The sequence below is a fragment of the Lissotriton vulgaris genome, chromosome 12, assembly GCF_964263255.1.
Source record: "Lissotriton vulgaris chromosome 12, aLisVul1.2, whole genome shotgun sequence".
NCBI classification, from domain to species: Eukaryota; Metazoa; Chordata; class Amphibia; order Caudata; family Salamandridae; genus Lissotriton; species Lissotriton vulgaris.
The window spans coordinates 392,267,415-392,290,031 of record NC_141700.1 but is presented as its reverse complement, the minus strand read 5'-3'; the positions used below and the strand labels follow the sequence as shown (position 1 = coordinate 392,290,031).

General features: G+C 45.4%; 1 protein-coding gene across 7 annotated transcripts in view; it reads right to left on the bottom strand.

Moving 5' to 3' along the window:
- CYLD (CYLD lysine 63 deubiquitinase) overlaps positions 1-22,617 on the bottom strand; it is a 516,546-nt gene that overhangs the window by 295,387 nt on the left and 198,542 nt on the right. For 4 of the 7 annotated variants that reach the window (XM_086945164.1, XM_086945163.1, XM_086945162.1 and 1 more), the window contains exon 5: positions 14,911-15,009. In XM_086945164.1, coding sequence (XP_086801290.1) covers positions 14,911-15,009 — 99 coding nt within the window. The remainder of the gene's footprint in view (positions 1-14,910; positions 15,010-22,617) is intronic. The other 3 variants (XM_086945166.1, XM_086945167.1, XM_086945165.1) reach the window with 1 other exon arrangement.

Here is a 22,617-nt window from a genome sequence, read left to right as displayed (position 1 = left end):
AGGCAACTCATGATCCAAGCCACTGTCATCTCTAGGCTGGATTATGCGAGCTCCCTATTGGTAGGCCTGAACCAGGCAGATATTGGGCGCCTACAACGGATCCAGAATGCCGCAGCAAGATCGGTGGTAGGATTACCTAGATCGTGCCCCACCTCTAGTACTCTGCGTTTATTGCACTGGCTCCCGGTGGCCCAGCGGATCCAGTTTAAGGTCCTCTGTGTCGCCTATAAGATTCTGAAGGGGTCCCCAGCTATGATTCTTGCCACACTTCTGGCCCATTACATTCCAGCCCGAGCTTTAAGATCTGCTGATTTAGAACTGGCTGTTGTCCCGCGCTTTAAGCGGAGCAGGGCCGGCGGGCGCTCCTTTCAAGTGCGTGCGGCGGTTCTTTGGAACTCCCTTCCCCCGGCGATCCGTGCCCTTGGGGATCTGCTCTCCTTTCGCCGTGCGGTGAAAACTTTTTTATTCCCTTAGTTTAAATTTGTCTGATTTATTGTTTCGTTGTGTTGTGCAGCTGCCTTGTCGGGCGCCAGGACGCTCCTTGGCTGGAGCATCTGTGCGCCTAATAAAAACGCATAACATAACATAACATATGGGACATTCTTAATGATTACCTTTTGGGTTGGGATACTGTACATGTAGTCATGCCATGCCCTGCAGTGCCATCTAAATCAGATTAACCTTTGTGAACTATGTAATTATAATGTTTTGCCGATATCCTGCTAAAACCCTGAAGGCTACTCCCCTGCTGACCCTCCAGATTTTCCATTTGTTTAGGAATGTAATGGGTACAACTCCCTTACATGCCTGGGCAGGCTAAAGAGTATATAACACGTGAAGTAAGACCATTCTAACAGACTGCCTCATTCAGTTGCTAAGGCTTCTGTGTGACGTAGTCTCACTCATTTGAGGTTAATAAAAATGTACTTTTATATTCCAGCTTCTGTGTCAAGTTCTCCTTTGTGAGTTAAAAAGGACTAAGTATCAGTGGAACCCCTGAGAAGTGGATTTTTGATTTCTACAAGACTGTACGCAGCAGTCTGAGGCTGAGAATGATGAAAGTTGGCATTGCACAATTGGAACTCGTCTGAACCAAGTGACGTTTACACGGTTTGAGAATAAGTGAGGAGAGGACTCATTGAGAACAGGGAATTGGTTAACCTGTTCTTCCCCCCTTATTGGGGGCAAACCAAAGGCCTCAGCAGCAGGATTTGTTGAGAAGATGCAGCAGGACTCTGTTGATTGTCTTTGAGGAGAGAGTAGACTAAGGCACTACATGGACTTCTCACCCCCTACACACAAGTAGTTATTGGGATTGGATATTAATCCCTTCGATGCTCATGACGAGCTCAGCTCAGGGAGTCCCCCTTTGTGACATTGCTGCCGGCATCGCTGAATTGCGGGCTGGCTTTGGCGCCATGGAGGCATGCTTCGATACCTTAGCAGGCCGCATGGACAAGATGGGCGTGCAAATGGACAGACGGGAGCCTGGATTGATACCGTGGAAGAAAGACCCTCCATCATAGAAGATAACACTGCCACAATGCAAAAACGCTAGGAGAAAATGGAGCGGATACTAAAGCAGGTGGTGATCAAGAATGAAGACTCGGAGGAGCGCCATCTAAGGAATAACATTCTTATCTCTGGCATTGAGGAGACAACGAACATGGGCAACCCATGTGGACTTTGTGGGGCAACTCTTAATAACGGTCTTTGATCGCTCTAGCTTCTTGGCGAGCTTTGCAGTGGAACGGGCAAATCAATCCTTGTGCCAGCAGCCTTCGAGGGCCCTCCACCACAATACATCTCTGTCATCTCACCTATAGAGATAGACACACCGTGCTCAGGATGGTGCGGTAGAAGGGGTCTTTGAAAGACCAGGGCTCAAAGCTCTCATTGTTCTCAGACTTTACTCCAACTGTACAAAGAGGTTAGAAAGAAATACATCAACGTCAGAAACGCACTCCTTAAGTTGGGTGTGGGGTACTCCATGCTCTACCCGGCTCATCTGCCGGTGAAGTACCGGGGACGCGTACAAATTCTGGCTATACCAGCGGTGGAGGAGGCCTTTTTCAAATTTGTTAGCGCTGGATCACCAGGGGCGGGCCGTTCGACCCCGGACTGTGACGGGACGGGGAAGGGAGAGCCTGTCTTGGAACTCCCGAGATGTCTCTACATGAAATCCCTGTTCTTAACCAGAGAAGTGGGAACTGACAAAGCTAGGGCAGATTTGTAAGAAACAGCTGATTATGACAATGGCACTCATTCCACAATGCAATACAGCACATCAGTAACTGCATTAAAATAGAGTATATTACTGTTCTTATGAGACTGCAGTTGACTGAGTAGTCGCCACACCTTCATGGTGCTCACCAACCTTTATTTCTTGGGGTTTCGTTTTTGTTTCTTGCACTGGTTAAATGGGATCCGCCGGATGTCTCTAAATCTGGTGTGGGTGGAATATTGTTGGGGGCTTTCTTTGTGGGGGTTGAATTGTTTTTTATGACACTGCACGTCGTTTATATATGCATGATACTCACAAGACCACACATTACATAGGCTTAACGCTTGAGCAGCCCCTTCTCATCTCTGTTGCACAGCATGGCTAACATAGTAGCTGTGTCTACCATTTCGTGGGATATACGTGGTATTAATAACCCTCACAAGGGGAAACAAGTATTGTCCTACCCTAATAGGCACTTCATCAAAGTCTTCCTTCAAGAAACACTCCCACCTCCTGAGCAGGTATTTGCCAAAAATTGGGGCACACACCGCTATTTCTCCTGCTAAAGCTCATACTCATGAGGCACCTGTATCCTGATCTATTGGACAGTGCCCTTTATATGTCACTCTTACCACTCTGACCCAGGAGGTCGAAACCTGGTGGCGCAAGGAACACTTGGGGTTAAAAGTATGTTACTGGTAAATGTCTACGCCCCAAATATCGATGACCCAGATTTCTTTTGAGATCTCTACACCGGACTACACAGTTATGAGGCAGACCATCTACTTATAGGCGATGACCTCAACATGCCACACTGCCTGCAAATCGACACCACCAGTTTGCATCCTTCAGATAAAACATGAGCCAGGGAGATATTTTGGCATATCACTGACACCTATACACTGCGTGACGTGTGGATGACATGATCACCCCACTGATCCCGGTTTCACATTCTATTTGGCACCACACGCGGTTTGGTCAAGGTTGGATTATTGGTTTATGTCAGCTGCTGCATACATCTGGGTGTCTGAGATCACCGTACTCTCGTGAACACTTTCGGACCAAAACCGTGTCCTCTTGACGCTTCTGGTGCAGCATGGCTGTGGCCTTGAACACTGTTGGAGGTTCCATGGCGAGGCACTGCGGGACCAGTGAGCTATAAAGCTCTGTCCTTGAGTACTTTAAGATAAACACTGGAACGGTGTCTATGCAGGCCACGTCATGGGAGGCCTTTAAGGTGTACATTAGGGGAGTGTGCATCTCCAAGCAGGTCGGGATCATGCAGGATATCTGCACACATCTGGGCTTGGTGGTGAGAGAGATACAGGATTGGAGCTTAAATCAATAGGACCACTGGTTGCATAGGCAGGAGGAGCTCCTGGCTGAATACTGAGACCTTGCAGAGAGGGAAACGGGGTAAATATGCCCAGGCATGCCGCTATGGAGATGGGGAGAGACCCTTGCACATCTGCTGCTCCCCAATATATCACAGAACTACGTGGCTGAGCTCTGAACTGAGGGCGGGGAGACTATAACGGGCGGGGACTGAATCATGGCTAGCTTTTAGGCATGCTACCAGAACCTATACACCTCTCATAACCCTCATGACCCGGATGCAATATCTTCATATCTCGCAGAGGTTGCGAAGGAATGGCTTCCGGATGGACCTAGGCAATTTATGTGAGAACTGCTAATCTTGGAGGAAGTGACTCAGACCATCGATGTCCTAGATGGAACTAGGGCCCCTGGCCTTGATCGACTGACAGGGGCCTTCTATAAAACCTTCAAACAGCAGCTCGCTCCACACCTTTTGGCTTTATACAACGAGGCTACAGAGACTGGCATCCTACACCCTACACTTCATGAGGCAGTACTGACACTGCTGTTGAAACTGGTTAAGGACCCTAGACACTGTACTTCATATCACTCCCTATCATTACTTAACTTAGATAATAAAATCTTGGCAAAGGCACTGGTGACCCGATTGGCATTGCTAATGGAGCAGCTTATCTCATCAGACAATCTGGGGTTGTTCCGAACAGGTCCACCTCACTCAACCTCAGAACAGTCTTCGCAGTACTCAACAATATCTCCCCTGCGGCAGTGGCCCTGTTGGATGCAGAAAAGGCCTATGACTCTCTTGAGTGGGCTTTCCTTCGGGCTTTCATAGGTAAAGTCGGTATTCCCTCCCCCATTTATCGCATTGGTGAGGCTCCTATACTCTAGCCCAGTGACCCAGTTACAAGTAAATGGTGCCTTGTCAGATGCCTTCCCGACCCTAGATGACACTAGACAGGGATGTCTGTAGGCCCGCCTCTCCTATTCATTATAGCAATGAATCTATTGGTCAGGGCGTTACAAGAGTCTCATCTGCATCGTGGATTACAGCTTACGCATGGCGCTCTTTTTTGTCATTATAGGCAGACGACATCCTAATATTTATCCGGAACCCACACCTCAACCTATGCAGGAGATAGCAAGATTTCGGGAGCTTTCTGGCCTTCGCGTAAACTGGGCTAAGTCCGAGCTGTTCTTACTGACTGGGGCGACCAACCCACCACCGGCAGAATTCCCTCTTAAGTGGGCCGTGGATGATACTAAGTACTTGGGCATAGAAATCCACAGAGATAAGGAATAAGTCATACAACAAAACTATGGCCCAGTACTAGCTGGTCTTGAGGTGCATGTTGACCGCTAGATTAGACTCCCCCTATCCATGGTGGGTCGAGTGGCTATAATAAAAAATGTAGTTCTGGGGGCGTGGCTTGCAGCCAATCAAGATGGCCGTAGCTTAGAGAAGCTCTGAGGGAGGCGTAGATTCCCCAGACTATCCGCTCATTTATCCTGCCTCAAACGGCATTCCTAGAGACAGTGGGGCATCGCCAAAGGTCCTTTCCAGGCGATAAAGACTGTCAGCGCACCGAGGAGTGTGGGGAAACGGAGCGGCCTAGCCACGTGGCCGCAGCCGGGGACTAGCCTGCAATTAAGGCACAGCGGGAGAGCACAAGACCCGGCGAACAACAATCCATTAGGCGGGGGCCTCGGAAGATACTACCAGCCAGAAGCGGGTGTCGCATATCTCCTTCAGACACCACCCGACAGCCACCTTGACTCCCCGATGCTAAGTACGGTGAGCGGAGCGCAGGGGACGCATATGGTGTCGGCTCCCGCCTGATTTAACGCGCAGCACGCCCCGGGGCAGGCTGAGGAAGGGGCGGCCGGAATAATAGACTGAAGCCAAATAACAAAAACGGAAGGGAAAACGAATAAAGAAGAGGCAGTTTTGTGCGTCCTGGTGTGAGGAGCCACCTGGGTGCCCAGAAGAAGCCGGGGCCTCCATTAGTATTAAGACCCGCCTGAGGCGACTAGAAGCCGGGGGTTGGAAGCGCACACCATTGCGGCCTCGTAGCGGAGGAAGGTTTTGGCGCCGGACTTTCAAAATGGACGTGGGGAGTGAATCAACGCCCGGGGTAGCACTGAGCAACGGCCTACAGACGTAGGAGGACAGACTTCTGCCCCAAGGGGACCCTACTGACTCTGCTCCCGGCAGCAGTACTGCTTTCTTGAACAACATTCCCCAGGCTGCGGTTTCGTATGAGCACGGGTACGCTGGTCGAAGATACCAAGAATTGAACAGGGGACGCTTGAGCTGGCAGGGTGCCCGTGGTGAATAAGTGCACCTTTGCTGTGCGGGCAGTGTTGGACCGGTGCCCCACTACCTACAAGTTTCTGGCGCGGCGGGAAAACCGACAGGCCGCGCGTGGAGTGAGGTCCTACGGCAGGTGGCGGCGACTACCAGCCAACGCTATATTATTCAGACAAGGATGGGGGGCAGAGGTCCACGCACGACCTCTCAGGTTAAGCTGGATAAATATGCATATGCAAGGGACTTTCCTGTTCTGCCGTAGCGCAACGAAGTATCGGACAAGGCACCAGAAGGGGAGGGAGGGGGTAAAGTGACGCTGGAAGAGATCATGACTGCTCTCACTAATGTGCAATCGACGGTAGGCTCCATTTCCACTGACGTCTCCTTCCTGAGGGCTGACTTTCAAAAGTTGACCGCCAGGGTAACGGAGGTGGAACACGTAACAAAATCCCTATCTAAAGACACGGCCACACTGCTTAAAAAAGTTAGCCAATTAGAAGCAGAAAATAGACTCATGGTGGCGAAGCTGGATGACCAGGAGGGGTGCTCTCGCCTCAATAAAGTCAGAATCACGGGCATTCCGGAAAGTGAGGGAGTCCAGCCATGGATCTCTATGTCGAGGACCTCATAAAAACTAGACTTCAACCCAGAGGACTCGCCACCTTTTTGTCAGTGGGAAGGCCAAACAGGGTGCCAGGGGGTAAACCCAAGCCTGGGGAGCCCCGCAGACTCGTCCTGGCCCGCATTTTTAACTTCTGCTACAGAGATGCTATACTGCAATCAGCAAGAGTGGCTCCGCCGCTACGCATTCAAAACTCGGTGGTGTCCTTTTTCCCAGATTACACGGCGGCAGTTACTAAGCCTCGCAGGAGCTTTCTTGAGGTGAAAAAAGAACTTAGACGCAGGGAACTACCTTACTCCATGTTGTTTCCGGTGAAACTCCGAGTAGTGGCAGATGGAAAAACCTGTTTTTTTTTTAAAAGCTGGAGGAGGCCCACGACTGGCTCGAAGGGTGGCGGTGAGTGGAGAGATCCAGACGGTCGGAGAGACGCCGGCAGCAGTGGAGGGAGGAAGATGACCCCATGGATCAAAGAAAAGAGCAGGAGGAAGACTGAGGTTCTGTAATTCTCGAGACTGACTCCATTTTATATTGTGCCACCATTTTGTGTTGCCCTCACGTAGGCCTGTGAAGTTATCCTGCGAATAAAGTGGCCTGGCCTTCTTAGTCCATGTATACATTAACTAAGGTTTCTTTTTGACTCTGAAATGAACTGTAAGAAACTGACCATTTCACCTGAACTGATCTCGCAAAGCCAACCCAATTTCCCTGATTGATCTTTGTCTGAGATTTCAATCAATGTTCAGGACATCGTTAACTTTTAGTTTCCTTGCACATGCCTTATCTTGTTCATCATCTGTTACTGTTTCTTTTTATGTTTCTTCATTACATGGGTTATGCTTTCAATTAAAGGTTTGTCCGGCTTTTGGAGGTTGAGTACATGACACCTCACCGCTATGTTCTTTGATCAATACGTCGCTCACATCCGGCGTAGTCCCACTGAAGTGGAAACAAGCCATGGTTCGTCCTATCCTTAAGAAACCTAACTTGGATGGTAGCAAGCCCGAAAGTTATCGGCCAATCTCACTCCTACCGTGGCCTGCTAAGGTGACTGAGGCGCATGTCAACGCGGTCCTCTCGGAACATCTACTTCATGCTGACGTCCTCGATGTGACGCAGAATGGGTTCAGGGCTGGTCACAGCACGGAGACGGCTCTGCTGTATATGGTGGAGCATCTTCGCTCCGTGCTCGATGCGGGGCAAACGGCGGCGCTGGTGCTATTAGACCTGAGCGCCGCCTTTGATACCGTATCGCACCCGATCCTTCTGCGTCGCTTAGAGGAGGTTGGTGTCATCGGCATTGCTCTCCAATGCTTCCGGTCCTTTTTAGCCAATCGGGCCTTTAGCGTGACCGTCCCGCCTTACCAGTCCAAATACCATCGGCTGGGCCTGGGGGTCCCCCAAGGCTCCTTGCTGAGTCCTACGTTGTTCAATCTATACGTAAGGCCGCTAGCTGAGGTTGTCAGGCAATGGGGTATGACAATGGTGTCATACGCCGATGACACCCAGCTAGCGGTTACGATCAGCGGGGATGCCGATGTCGATGCCCCCAGGTTCCAACAAGGACTGCGGGCGGTCGCCGGCTGGATGACGTCCAACTGTCTCCAGCTGAACGCTAGTAAGACCGAGGTCATGATTTTTGGCAAACAACCGGAACTTTGGGGAGAGAGATTGTGGCCAGGGGATCTGGGTCCTACTCCCATCCCAGTTGCCGAGCTTAAAAACCTCGGGGTCTGGCTGGACCCTTCCCTTACGTTTGCTTGTCATACCAAACGTACGGCGGCTTGTTGCTTTGGCATCCTGCGCGGGCTCCGTCCAGTGCTCAAGTTTTTTGATGCCCCCACTAGGCAACTCATGATCCAAGCCACTGTCATCTCTAGGCTGGATTATGCGAGCTCCCTATTGATAGGCCTGAACCAGGCAGATATTGGGCGCCTACAACGGATCCAGAATGCCGCAGCAAGATCGGTGGTAGGATTACCTAGATCGTGCCCCACCTCTAGTACTCTGCGTTTATTGCACTGGCTCCCGGTGGCCCAGCGGATCCAGTTTAAGGTCCTCTGTGTCGCCTATAAGATTCTGAAGGGGTCCCCAGCTATGATTCTTGCCACACTTCTGGCCCATTACATTCCAGCCCGAGCTTTAAGATCTGCTGATTTAGAACTGGCTGTTGTCCCGCGCTTTAAGCGGAGCAGGGCCGGCGGGCGCTCCTTTCAAGTGCGTGCGGCGGTTCTTTGGAACTCCCTTCCCCCGGCGATCCGTGCCCTTGGGGATCTGCTCTCCTTTCGCCGTGCGGTGAAAACTTTTTTATTCCCTTAGTTTAAATTTGTCTGATTTATTGTTTCGTTGTGTTGTGCAGCTGCCTTGTCGGGCGCCAGGACGCTCCTTGGCTGGAGCATCTGTGCGCCTAATAAAAACGCATAACATAACATAACATATGGGACATTCTTAATGATTACCTTTTGGGTTGGGATACTGTACATGTAGTCATGCCATGCCCTGCAGTGCCATCTAAATCAGATTAACCTTTGTGAACTATGTAATTATAATGTTTTGCCGATATCCTGCTAAAACCCTGAAGGCTACTCCCCTGCTGACCCTCCAGATTTTCCATTTGTTTAGGAATGTAATGGGTACAACTCCCTTACATGCCTGGGCAGGCTAAAGAGTATATAACACGTGAAGTAAGACCATTCTAACAGACTGCCTCATTCAGTTGCTAAGGCTTCTGTGTGACGTAGTCTCACTCATTTGAGGTTAATAAAAATGTACTTTTATATTCCAGCTTCTGTGTCAAGTTCTCCTTTGTGAGTTAAAAAGGACTAAGTATCAGTGGAACCCCTGAGAAGTGGATTTTTGATTTCTACAAGACTGTACGCAGCAGTCTGAGGCTGAGAATGATGAAAGTTGGCATTGCACAATTGGAACTCGTCTGAACCAAGTGACGTTTACACGGTTTGAGAATAAGTGAGGAGAGGACTCATTGAGAACAGGGAATTGGTTAACCTGTTCTTCCCCCCTTATTGGGGGCAAACCAAAGGCCTCAGCAGCAGGATTTGTTGAGAAGATGCAGCAGGACTCTGTTGATTGTCTTTGAGGAGAGAGTAGACTAAGGCACTACATGGACTTCTCACCCCCTACACACAAGTAGTTATTGGGATTGGGTATTAATCCCTTCGATTCTCATGACGAGCTCAGCTCGTCATGAGGCACGGTTGAGCTGTGCTGATGACGAGCTGAGCTCGTCATGAACAATGAGAACTCTGTGATTTCAGCACAGGGGGGGAAAACCTCTAGCAGCCAAGAGGTTAAGAGATCTGCAACGTTGGGGTGGCAGGTAGTTTTGATTCAGTCTAGCAGGGAGGCAGGGCGGGGTGGAGGGAGTGGGATTGTTAATATGGTTATGTTTTTTCTTTATTACAGTTACCAAAAAGGCACGCATGTATTAAACATTCTCGGACATTGGTCAACAAGTACATTGCACACATGACTCCGTGACACTAGGCCCCTTCATGCCTACTTACTGACAACTGAGCAAAATATACCTGAGGGAGATCACACTAGTTAGAAACACTGTGTTGACTGCTGCCCTGTGTGAAGGGCACACGTGTTTCCTAGACTACCACCTCTACAGCCTAGCAGTCCATATATATTAGAAATGCAAACTTGGATATAAAACACTTGCTATTGGACTTATTGGTGATGTGATCATGTCCATGTTTTCTTCTATTCCTTGAATGACGTGATGAGCCGTGGTTGTTAATCTTGAAACACAGTAAAGAAATTTGCACACAAAAAAAATAATACATACAGGTTTTGGAAATATTTTTAGTTCATACATTGTACTTGAATTTAAAGCACGGTGGATAACGGAGTTATAGTTACGCGAGTGATTGTCATACCCAGGTGCACTGACCAGTTACACAGTGGACCAGTAGTAACTCGATGTTTCGCACTGTGCTTGCCTTGTGTGCTGTCACATACTCACCAGTTGTACTGCTCTACGAAGGTACTTTTGGGAACATTCTATTGTAAACTAAGAAGAACTGTATGTTGCAGCTTTAAAACTTAAAGCAGAAATTCTGATACTTAACCCGCATGGTGATGATCCTCCATCCCTCGAAAGCTGGTAATTTTTTAGGTTGAGCCAAGCACAGGGCGCTTGCGCTGCTCTAGGAGAGGGCCTCTTGGAATCACTCCAGCTTTTCTGAAAACTGTGTGTTTCGATTTTCCACACATTGTATTGGCCTTTGTGTGTGGCTTTCAAAAATGAAAGCACGCAATTGGCCAAAGGCGGTGCATGTCCCACCTTTTCCAGTAAATGTTTCCTCCCACGACATCCAGCGTGAGGGACCGAGCAGGGGTGCGCAGGGTGCCATCTGTTTTGGATCATGTTACGGTTGATTTCACTTTCGCTGCTGTGCCTTTTCGCTTGTCTCAAATACTTTTGTTCCCACCTTGCTGCAGTGTGTTTGGTGTTTGTACAGTGGTGCTACCCTGATCCGCATGCAGTTGAAATGACTTTGGCAGTTCTTACTTGGTAATTATCTGTCACTTTCTCCCTTCAGTGCTTTTTGCAGTCTGGTGCTCAGTCTGTTTTTTGTGCACTCTGGAGTAGTGATCAGTCACTCCTGCTGCTGGTGCCGCGTGCATGAATCATGTGACACGCTCTTACTCCTCCTTCATGCAATCTGTAGTGCACACCAGTCACTTGTTCTCAGTTTCCTTTGTTCAGTCTGCAGTAATAAGCGGTCAGTCTCACTCCCTTCCATTCGCTGTCAGTCTGACTCTGCCGTTAATCACTCTGCAGTAATAACCATCCAGTGATTCCTGTTCTTCAACTGGTCAGCGGCCATGATAGGACAGTTGTGCTCTCCTCTGTCCATGCTAGGTAATGATGCTGTAGCTTCTTCTATCCTTACCGATATTACCACTCAACTTATGTTACTCCTTTCCCTTCCGCATAAAATCTCGAGTCTTCATCCTCTAAAATCACCATTCCTCCCCCTTCACTCTCCCGGTCACTCATATTTTCTATTTCTTAATTAGCCCAACAGTTCCCTGCTGGATCTTGAAACCACAGTGAAAGTTGTTGGTGGATACAGGGGGTCTAGGCAAATCAGGGCATGACATTGCTTCTGAAAGGCCGATGGGGCTGAGGAAGAGCAAGTCAGAGTTCGGGGTTTTGAGACAGTTATTATTTTTAGATTTTGATATTCTTATTTTTCACGGTGTTTAATATGGTGCTTTGATTTTGTAACCACCTGTGCTTTTTTTTTGAGTAGGTGGATATCAGGACGCACCCCAGCATTTAAATAACACTGGCACTTACACAGCAAACTGGACCTACAAATATTGGAATTCTTTTTATGAGCATAACTTAAGGGCAAAAGTGGAGGTTAAGTGATTTGCCCAGGATCACAGGATGTTGGGCCAATGTCAAAACTCAAACTTTGTTCCCTGGCGTCGAAGTCTGCACCTTTCAGTGCTATGTTATAGCTTTTCCCTAATGGCATTTGCCTTTCCTAAACTGTTACTTTTTCTATAGTAGTGCCTAATTTGAGCAGGTGCTTACCGGAACTCACCACAGTACTTAATTATAAACACTGGTACTTATAGCATAAACTGGACCCAGCGTTTCTGGACTGCTTTTTATAAGCAATACTTAAGGACATATTACTTTATGGAACAGACACTTATTTTTATAAATACCATTTAAGGGCATAAGAATTTTTGGTTCAAACATGGAAATTCAGTAATTTGCCCAGGATCACAGGATGTTGATCCAAGGCCAAGACTTGAACTTTGTTCCCGAGCTCTAAAGTCGGCATCTTTGCCTGTTACATGATAGCTTTCACCAATGACATCTGCTTCTCCTAATCTGTTCCTTTTTTTTTTATAGTAGTGCTAATTTGAACCGGTGTTTTCCTTCACTTCCCACCGCATTTAATTGTCAACACCGGCGCTTACAATGCAAACTGAACCCAAAGGTTTTGGAGTGCTTTTTATAAGCACCATTTAAAGATATATTAAAAAGCATTATAACATGCACAAGTAAAACTCATTTCGGATATATTTTTTATTTATAAACTGCGATGTTGTTTTGTGCGCAATGTTTTACATGCTCTTTGGCTTTTATTACACGCACAAGTAAAACGCATTTCTGATATAGCTTTTATTTACAGACTGGAATGCTGTTATTGTTTGTGCTGTTTTAATAAGCGTTTTTCATTTTGTAACCTACAGTGCTTAATTTGAGCTGGTGGTTTCCTGGACTCACCAAGGCACTTAATTATTAATACCGACGCTTATAGAGCAAACCTAACCTATGATACTTCAGTTGTATATAATGTTTTTTTAGGTTATATATAAGGTGCCAGAAATGGTTAGAACACGTTTTTATTATAAAATAACTTTTAAACATGCAGTACAACATTCACAATACTATCCAACACATATTAAAAATGTTAACAAAGGTCATAGCTCTGTCAAAACACTGATAATGCCCCAAAGACGAGACCTAATGGCTACGTCAATGCTTGTTTAGGTATGGGAAGACATGACCATAAAGTCTAATGGGTAATGTAACTGGTGCTCATATAAAGTTCTCAAATACCTTCTTGGTGGAATCGAGTCCTTGCTATATAAAACTGCAATAAGTAAATAAATTGTACCTCAATCAAAGCGTGAGCAGCAGACAGACATTCATTATGGCTAGTCAGTTTGCACTTGCTCAATAAGCCACAGAAAGTAAAGGAAGTGGCACTGTAAGTGGTGTGGTGCCTTGAATGTGCTGCCGAATTAGAGGGCAGCAAAGAAGAGCAAAATGAATGCCAACAAATGTAATTAATGGGCCGGATAAAAGCCCCTATTTAGAGTTTTTTTGATACAATAGGTTGCCAAGCGACAGCGCATGTGATTTTCCTGCAAGCTCGACCTAAAAATCCTGTTCTAAACAGTTGTAAAACTTTGCAACTCCTGAGAAGCTTGGCACCTATTTGACGATGAAAACAAAGACTATTAGAGGTTTGCGGTTTGTTACCTCTTTTGGGTCAATTTGCACCTCATCGGTGATGAGACAAAACCCATGAACTAGATAGTAGTAGCATAGATTTGCCAAATACTCAATTATAAGTGAAGGGTTTCCAACATTGTATCATCATGTAGTGAATATGTACTTGGAGTGAATTATTTCTGTAACAACAATGCTGTTGGATACTCTACCTACAGACACATTTCACATCTCAAGATTCCAAACCAGGCTCGACCAACCAAGTGGAAATAACTCACTTACACAAGTAGGTGGTGTCAAGGCTCTAACTTGACTCCAGTGCCTCCCCAGATGTGACATCAGAGAGATTAGTTGAATTCATTATGGATTATGCATATGGCGGCCCCCTCGCCGTGCTCTCATGTTGAAAAAACAAATCAAGGGTCTAGTATGAAGTTTCACTGATGGGAAAATCAAATAATACTTTGCCTAAGCTGACGTAAAAACATGCATCATCACCATCCAAGCAGCAACATCCAACGGTACACAATATCGGCCTGAAAAACGTCAACACTCCCTAGGAAGCTAAAACATCACTCGATTTGAAATCAGGATATGCGAAGCATTCCACCACTTTTATTACAGTAAGGGGGTGAAAAAAATCTATTCAAGGAGTGACTGACCCTCCCCCTCCCACATTTTAGGTCTAACTTTAAAAAAAGGCCTACTCCACATTATTCTGAATTTAACACTAGTATTGCAGCACTCTTTAGGTCATTAGCTTGGTCTGTGCTGTATCAGTAATAAAATATAAATCAAAACATAAAAAAAGCAAAAAAAGCCTTGAGAAGTAGTAGATGGTCAACAGAAAGAGAGGAAAAGAGGAAAGGAAGCTACAAGGCTTTTTGAAAAGAATGCATATCTGTAATTTGGTGGACGTAGAGGCGGAAACTGAAGACACAACTAAAACAGAGCTACTGATAAGAGTTTCACGGGACTTCCCAGGAAAGTAAAATGGCTCTCAAAGGAAGGATAGGAAGTCACAAACAGAGCAATAGAGAGAGTGAACACAGACATGGAGAGATAATGGGCTCAAGTATGTTATTTTACGGGGATGACCAACAAAGAAGCATCAGCAATAGGAAACCAGTAACCTACCAGGAAAAGATAGCTCAGGACAAAAATATTTGCAGTACCTTTCTCAGGCAAAGAGCTGCTGAGAACATCACATTCACACACCGGAGGAAGGTAGGCTAGTATGTGAAGATTTAAAAAGAGGCAGGGCTAAGAGGGACTGCAGCCAATCACAAGTGCGGAAAGGAGACTAGGAGGGGTAGACGCCTGTATAATGCCGAAACTCCTCAGTAAAGGGGTTATATCGTTTTATCACATTCGATATATATGATTTTGCCAATATGGACATCATTTACCTGAGGCCTTTGGTTTACTATGATTGGATAATCCCTTTTCACTGCCACTTCTGGATGGAAAAGCAAGTTTCAGCGGCCTCCTTTCCTGTGACACTGCTTCTGAAACATTTCAGAATGTAAGTTAACTGTTTGTAGAAAAATCACCTTTCTTTATAACTTTTGCTAAAAGTATTAGAGAATAATCAAAATTAGATACCTGTCAAATTTGAACAACGAGCTACTAGTAGAGGAAAACTACCCCACTGTAAACAACGTATCAACATAAATATGCAGCTTTTCTTAAAAGGGGAAATGCTTTAAAGGCCACAGCAGAAGTGGACAAAATGGACAGAAGACAGTTTGGTACTTCGCAAAATAGGACAATGAAAGGTTGTTATTTTGTCGGAAACCTATAGTTTTAACTCATAAATGGCAGGTTGCCAATGAATAAATGAATTACAGTATTGGAAAGATTTACGCTACTAGCTAAAAGGTATCTTATCTAATTCTCCAAAAAAAAAAGTATGATTTTAGCACCATTCTAAAGCGATGCAGAAAAAATAGGAGCTGCAGAGGGAGAGAATCCCCCAAAATAAGGGTAAAAGAATAAAACTACAGGGATACTAATTAAGTTCCCATAATCTTCATGAAATGCGTTACTTACCTGTAACTGCAGCTATCCAGTATTGGTATCTTTCATAGATTCACATGCCTGAATCATTCCCAGTCGTCGGGATGGAAGTCCCCAGTACATAAATAAAGTAATATCTTGTTAGACATATAGAGTAATAGGCTAAGAGCCTTACATTAGTAACATATCCATGTACTTTTGTAAAAAGGACTAACTCTAGAAAAGAACCAATCAGCAATCACCACCCTCTGGAACCTTCCTGGAAGGAGTTCTGGTGCCTCAGATTTTCGTAAGCACAGTGCTAAGTAGGTGTATCACTGAGACAACTAGGTGAGCACTTCCAGGGGAGGTGGGTGGGTTGCATGTGCATGTATGAAAGATACCAATACTGGATAACTGCAGTTACAGGTAGGTAACGCATTTCTTATCCAGTATTAGGGTATCTTTCATAGATTCACGTGCCTGAATCAGAGTAGTAAGCATTGATAAGCACATTTCGGATGGTACAGCATATACAAATTCACTAGATAATACCATATCAAAGTGACACATAGAAAGTACCAAACTGCAATCAAAGAAACATTAAAGAACACAATAAAGAAATGTGCGTATGAAAGCGAGGATGGTGGGATGAAAAGAAGGCTCACCTCTATTGAAATAGGTGACGTAGGACCGCCTGTCCCACTGCAGCATCCTTCATGAGTTCCGTATCCAAGCAATAATGCTTGGTACATGTATGCGTTACAAAGGTAGGGTCAACCCAAAGGAAGTCACTGGGACCTGGGTATACAGTATTATAGTAAGAGGGGTCCCAGAACGGGAGGACCGCTAAAAACACATGTCAAAAGAGATTCAGAGATATCCGTAAAGTTAGGAGTACAATGGTATTTATTCATAGAGTACTCAACCACACATTGGTATACATTGCATGAAACTTATCAATTGGTAAATAGTTGTGCCCAAAAGGGGGAGGGGTGGGATGGAAGAGGTGAAGTGGTAGGAAGTGGTGTAGGATGGGGAACGTGGTGCAGGTCAAGCATACTTATTTACAGACAGACAAAGTTATTATTGGCTTCCCACGGGAGCCAAACAGGAGTAGACTTTGCAAACAACCAAGCTTCTGAGGTCAGTAGTGTAAGTCTTGCTAGGGGTAGAAACTGGTACGGGGGTAGTAGTCTACGTTTAGACCCTGACAGGTGTAGGGTGGATGTTCCCTTACAAACGGGTCTTCATCAAGACAGGAAAGGAGGGGTTGGGCAGAGTTCCTAGAGGACGGCATCAAAACAAAATTAGAAGGGTCCTAATGAGATCCCAGAGAAATAGGTGGACTGCAGAGGACCGTTTTGCACAGAGGACCATTACATGATTGTTGCATAATTGCCAAGTTATTTTGAGATACGGCTGGACTAGCACAAATAGACAGTCCTAGCTATACTAAGAACATAAATGAATCACAGGTTAAATCCATTTCTGCTGGGGGCTAAGCACGAGAGAACTTACTGCTTGCAAAAAGAAGAAGAAGCTTCACGGTAAGTAATCGGGCTGTCAGGAAGCATTCGTAAATTAACGCTGTCCTCTAGACGGGTAAATAAACCTCATGTTAGTTAGGCAAAGATTTGAGGTTAGAAGATTGATACCTTGCTGTCCCCTGTAAGCTGTAGATGGGGATTTTCGCGCAGTCAAAGCCACCGTCTATGAGGCAGTCGTCTATGAGATGGAACCAGGCTTCTTAAAAATGTGTAGAACCTCCTGTGGAGAAACCTTTGCTGGTAAAGCCTTAAGGTGTGCCTCTGAAGACTTTCTGTGCGTCTTCTTTTGAGAGGGCTGAGACGAAGGTCCTGGAGCAGTAACTCTGGGCCTTTCTTGAGAGGATCCTGAAGATTTGGAGGAGCCCTCACTCTCTTCAGAAGACCAAGCTTGGTCTTTGTCCTTAAGTGTCTGCAGCCAAATTAAAAGGTGTCCCTCCCGGGCTTTGAGGGTCTTAGAAGAAAAGGTATGATATACCTTACAGTCCTTTGAGGAATGATCCGGGTAAAGACAGTAGAGGCAGTCTTTTTGTAGATCGTCAACATGAAGCCTCTTTTTACCACAGGAAGAACAGGGCCTAAAAAGGCCTTTCTTAGGAGTATCTGCCATAAAGATATTGGGAACTTCACACTGAAGAAGGAATGCTGAATGAAAAATCACTAGAAATCCAGAAACAAGGAAAAACTGAGCAGAGCTCAATGAAGACTCCCTTAGCACGACGTGCAGTAGAAAATCTGAGGGACCAAAGCTACTTCCAGGAAGCTTCCAGAGGGTGGTGATAGCGGATTGGTTTTTAGAGTTTGGTCCTTTTTACAAAAGGACATGGATATGTTACTAATGTAAGGCTTTGACCTATTACTCTATATGTCTAATGAGATATTACTAACGTTGCCTTCCAAAATGGATTAGAATCGGAGACACAACAAGGAATGGATGGCCTACCGAAAAGCACCTCTGATCGAATACAAAACTCAAGAAAGAACAAAAAATTGTTGAATCACGAATTAATGGAAGAATTAATATAAAGTCAAGCCTCCTGATGCCAGCAAGATAACTCCGTCAAAGACTTTGTTTGGGATTGTCCAAATAAGAAAAAGGAACTATATAATAACAAAGTTCAAATACTCATGCTCTTAATAGGACTGACAACTGAACCAAGCGACCCTTCAGCCTTTGATAGCGCATTTGTGCATCTTCATAGCTACTAGAGGATACCCTGCGTCCACAAAATAAGGAAGCAAGCTTTTTTCTGTCGCGGTCCTGAGGAAGGTGGTGCAAGCCCACCGAAACTCGCGTCGACCTGGCATGGAAATTCACATTACAATCTGTGTTACCTTAGCCACAGAAGAAAGATTGTTCTGGATGAGAAGTGATGTGTTGTTGTCGTATGTATGAGCAGTGTGCAAGTGTGTATAGGTGTGTGGGATGTAGGGTATCTTGTTTGATCTGTATATAAAATTTGACAAATATACACGATTTGTACTTTTACTATTTTTATGAATGGACTAAAAGAATATAATGAATTCAAAAGGAAAATATATACCATAAAAAAGTGGAAAATAGTTTTTGATATAAAAAAAAGGTTAATAAATTATTGTAAACAGAATCGAAGAAAGTGTCTTTGTCATGCCTTGAAGGACTTTCGTAAAATATGAGAACTATGTCATAACATGAAAAGTATTTAGGCCACGAGGGAACCTTGTTTTGTTGTATTACTTTATTTATGTACCGGGGACTTCCATCCCGACGACGGGGAATGATTCAGGCATGTGAATCTATGGAAGATACCCTAATATTGGATAATTACAAGTTTCCTTTCTTGTTCAAGAACTAGCACTTTAGCTAAGTCAGTTATCTATAGAGCACGTTTTTGTAAGTATCTTTCACATGCTCATCAGTTCAAGTTTATCAGTCATTGGTTGGTTGTAACGGTCATTCATAACCTACGAAGTTTTGGCATTGTAAGAACATCCGCCCATTGCAGTGAGCCGCAGTGACATTGCTCTGCCAATCCAGTGCTGCAATGGAATGCTTTTAACAGGAAAAGTGGCTATCCGTAGGACTGGAATCATCCTGATGCTCTTACTGCAAATGGCCTTCCCCATCTTGACTTCCACTGGTAGCCGGAGCAATCTGTGGCATAAGAATTTGAGTTGTTCCGATCAAAACTGACAGTGCAAGAGGTGCAAGCAAAGCACTCAGATGCATGGAGCCACTGCTTTTCTGACCCTTCCATTCTCAGACGTGCACCTTCCACTTTTTGACCATCTGACACACCCTATTCTCCTTCCACACACTCCTAAACCTTTATCCCATTCTGCTTGCGGTCTCCTCATGGTGCTCATTCTTCATAGTGTTCTGCTTGCACTGCATAAAGCTTGGTCAGATGGTACTCTTTCCCGGTCTACTGCCCTAGAAACAGAAAGGATAAGTTACTTACTTGTAATCCTAGTTCTCTTCCAGGGGTATACTAATCAAAGTCATAAGCACTGAATTATCTCTGCCCGCGAGCGGGAACCTGGAGCATGTACAGAAAAATACATATATATCTGTATGTTTTATAAAAGTAGTTCATACTACTAAATAAACACACACATATATAAATGTATAACATAAAAATATGCAGCCCTATGCATATCCAATAGGCTAAGAAGCCAAAGTTACATGTATTTCTCTAGTATGAAAATAACACATACACATATAACGTAAGAGAAGGACATGCACAGTAACAGAATTCCGCAATAATCGTTTAATTTTAAAAACGAAAACAGGTAATAGCAAGTAATTAGCCTTAAAAATGCTGCATGAATAAATAACATCCTTGTACAGAAAAGAAAACTGGCACCTCGCCTTTAAGGCCTCAGAGACCCTGAGCACTTTGCCTTTAAGGCCTCCAGGAGCCCTCTTCTCCTATCATGCACCGCAGGTGACAGTTAAGTCAGTTCTTTTGTACGGTAAAGGAAACCTGTAGGAACCCGCATCTAAAATGCAACAATACTGTATAAACTGTTAATGCTCGTCCGGGGAGGCAGGAGGGTTGCTTATGACTTTGATGAGTATACCCCTGGAAGAGAACTAGGATTACAGGTATGTAACTTATCCTTCTCTTCCAGGGGATACTCATCAATAGTCATAAGCACGTAATAGAGTAGCAAGCCCATACCCACTTCCTCGCGGACAAGCAAAAACCAGCAAACAAAATTGGCATGCACATGTTAAAAGGTATTAGCATACAAGTTTCTCAGCGAGGCCTGCCCAACCTGAGCATCTGCCTGCGAGTCAGCATCTAAACGGTAGTGGCGAGTAAACGTATGAACTGATCGCCATGTAGCCGCTTTACACATTTCTGCCATGGGGACATTCCTCAGCAGAGCCGTGGAAGAAGCTTTCCCTCTAGTGGAATGGGCCTTAGGTTTCCCAAGAAGGAATTTGTTGGCCAACTGCTATGACAGTATAATATAAGAAACTATCCATCTCGAGATGGATCTTTAGGAGGCTGCAGAACCTGTGTTAACAGGCCCATAGTTAATAAACAAACGTTCTGATTTCCTCAGGGCCTTTGATTTGTCTAGGTAAAACTTCAGAAACCTCTTGAGATCTAGGTAGGGGAGAGATCATTCAGGAGGATTCGAAGGTTTCAGAAAAAAGGTAGGTAAAGTGATAGTCTGGTTAATATGAAAGTTAGAGACTACTGTAGGCAAAAAACTAGGATGTGTTCTGAGAACTACTCTGTTTACGTGAAACACAGTGTAAGGTTCTTTACAGCAGAGAGCTTGGATCTCACTCACCCTGTGAGCAGATGTAATAGCCACCAAAAAAGAGGCCAAGAGGCTCAAAAGAGGCTCCCATCAACTTTGTTAATACAATGTTAAGCTCCCATGGAGGAGAAGGAGACCTGACTTGTGGATAAACCTTTCTCAAGCCCTCTAGAAAATCCTTTACCACAGGAATTCTAAACAAAGAAGTCTGATTGGGGGACTTCTTATAGGCTGTGGTACTTTGAGAGAAGTGCACTGAAGACCAGATCTAGCCAAATGCAGCAAGTATGATAAAATCACCTGTTCCTGCCCTGTCCATTGTCCACACACCATAGGAAGAAACTCTTCCACATCAAGGCATACGATTTCCTCGTGGAAGGTCTTTTCGCTTCTTTGAGAATAGCCATACAGTCTGGATTCAATTGTAGGTGTCCATATTGTATGACTTCAGGAGCCATGCTGTCAACCGGAGGGAGGAGAGGTTGGGGTGGAATACTCTCCCTGTCTGTTTGGATAGGAGATCTGGACAGCATGGCAACCTCCTGTGTGGCACTTCCGATAGTTGAAGGAGGTCCGGAAACCACCACTGGCGAGGCACTTCTGGGGCTATTAGGATCATCCTGGCGTTGGTCCTCTACAGCTTGTTGATTACAATTGGGATCAACGGAATCAGTGGAAAAGCGTACAGTAAGCTCTGAGACCATTCGATCAAAAGGGCATTCCCTTGAGATTCTTGTTCGGGAAATCTGGATGCGTTTACCGCGTCTGCAAAAAGGTCGATGTCTGGCATTCCCCATTCTCGAAAAATGCTGTGACCGACCTCGTTGTTGAGACCCAATCATGGGCCTCGACAAAGTCTCTGCTGAGGAAGTCCGCCTTGGAGTTGAGAGAGCCTGGTCGATGAATGGCCACTATTGACAAGTCTCTCGCTAGAAGCCAGTTCCATATGGTTTGAGACTCTATGGAGAGTGTTTTTGATCGGGTGCCGCCCTGTTTGTTCAAATAATACATCGTCTTTGTATTGTCCGTTTGGATTAGAATGGACCGAGACTTGAACGACGGGAATAGTGACTTGAGTGCTAGGTGTACGGCTCTCAGCTCTACCCCCTTTGCTGACACCTACTTCTCACCGGTCAATGGATCCCTGAACACTGATATCATATTCCACACCACTCTATAACTTACTGTATGTATATGTTTCCCTGCACACTCTTACATTTGGGCTTTGCTGATTGATCACTAGTACTACTCTTGCACCGTGTAACCTACTGTATGTATTTGTTTTTCCTGCACATGTGTACCACTATACTGCTTTCCCCCATTCCCTCCTAAACCATCATCGCAACATGGACCCTATCGACAATCACACATATAAAATCAACTACCCACTGTCACTCACCAAAAAAGCCGCTAAAAGCTTTAAACACAACTTCCTTAGGTCACACCCTGAAACCCCCTTTGCTGACACCTACTTCTCACCGGTCAATGGATCCCTGAACACTGATATCATATTCCACACCACTCGCAGAGCTCAATGGAGAAATGCGTTCCTCACCCTACTCACCGTCTCCTCCACCAGGAAACCCGCTCACAGCCTAACTCTCTCCATTACACCATCCCAATTCTTTCCAGGCAGAGCCACCATCACCATTTACAATAACGGGATTGTCCTAGCTCAATCCACAGACAGCAACCTGTTCCCCACCTTCAAAGAGCACCTCTCATATTCGCGGTCCAACACTCCTATCCCCTCCAGTTCCACCAACCATGACCTCACAGCTACATACTCCTCAATCAGGGACACACCTACCA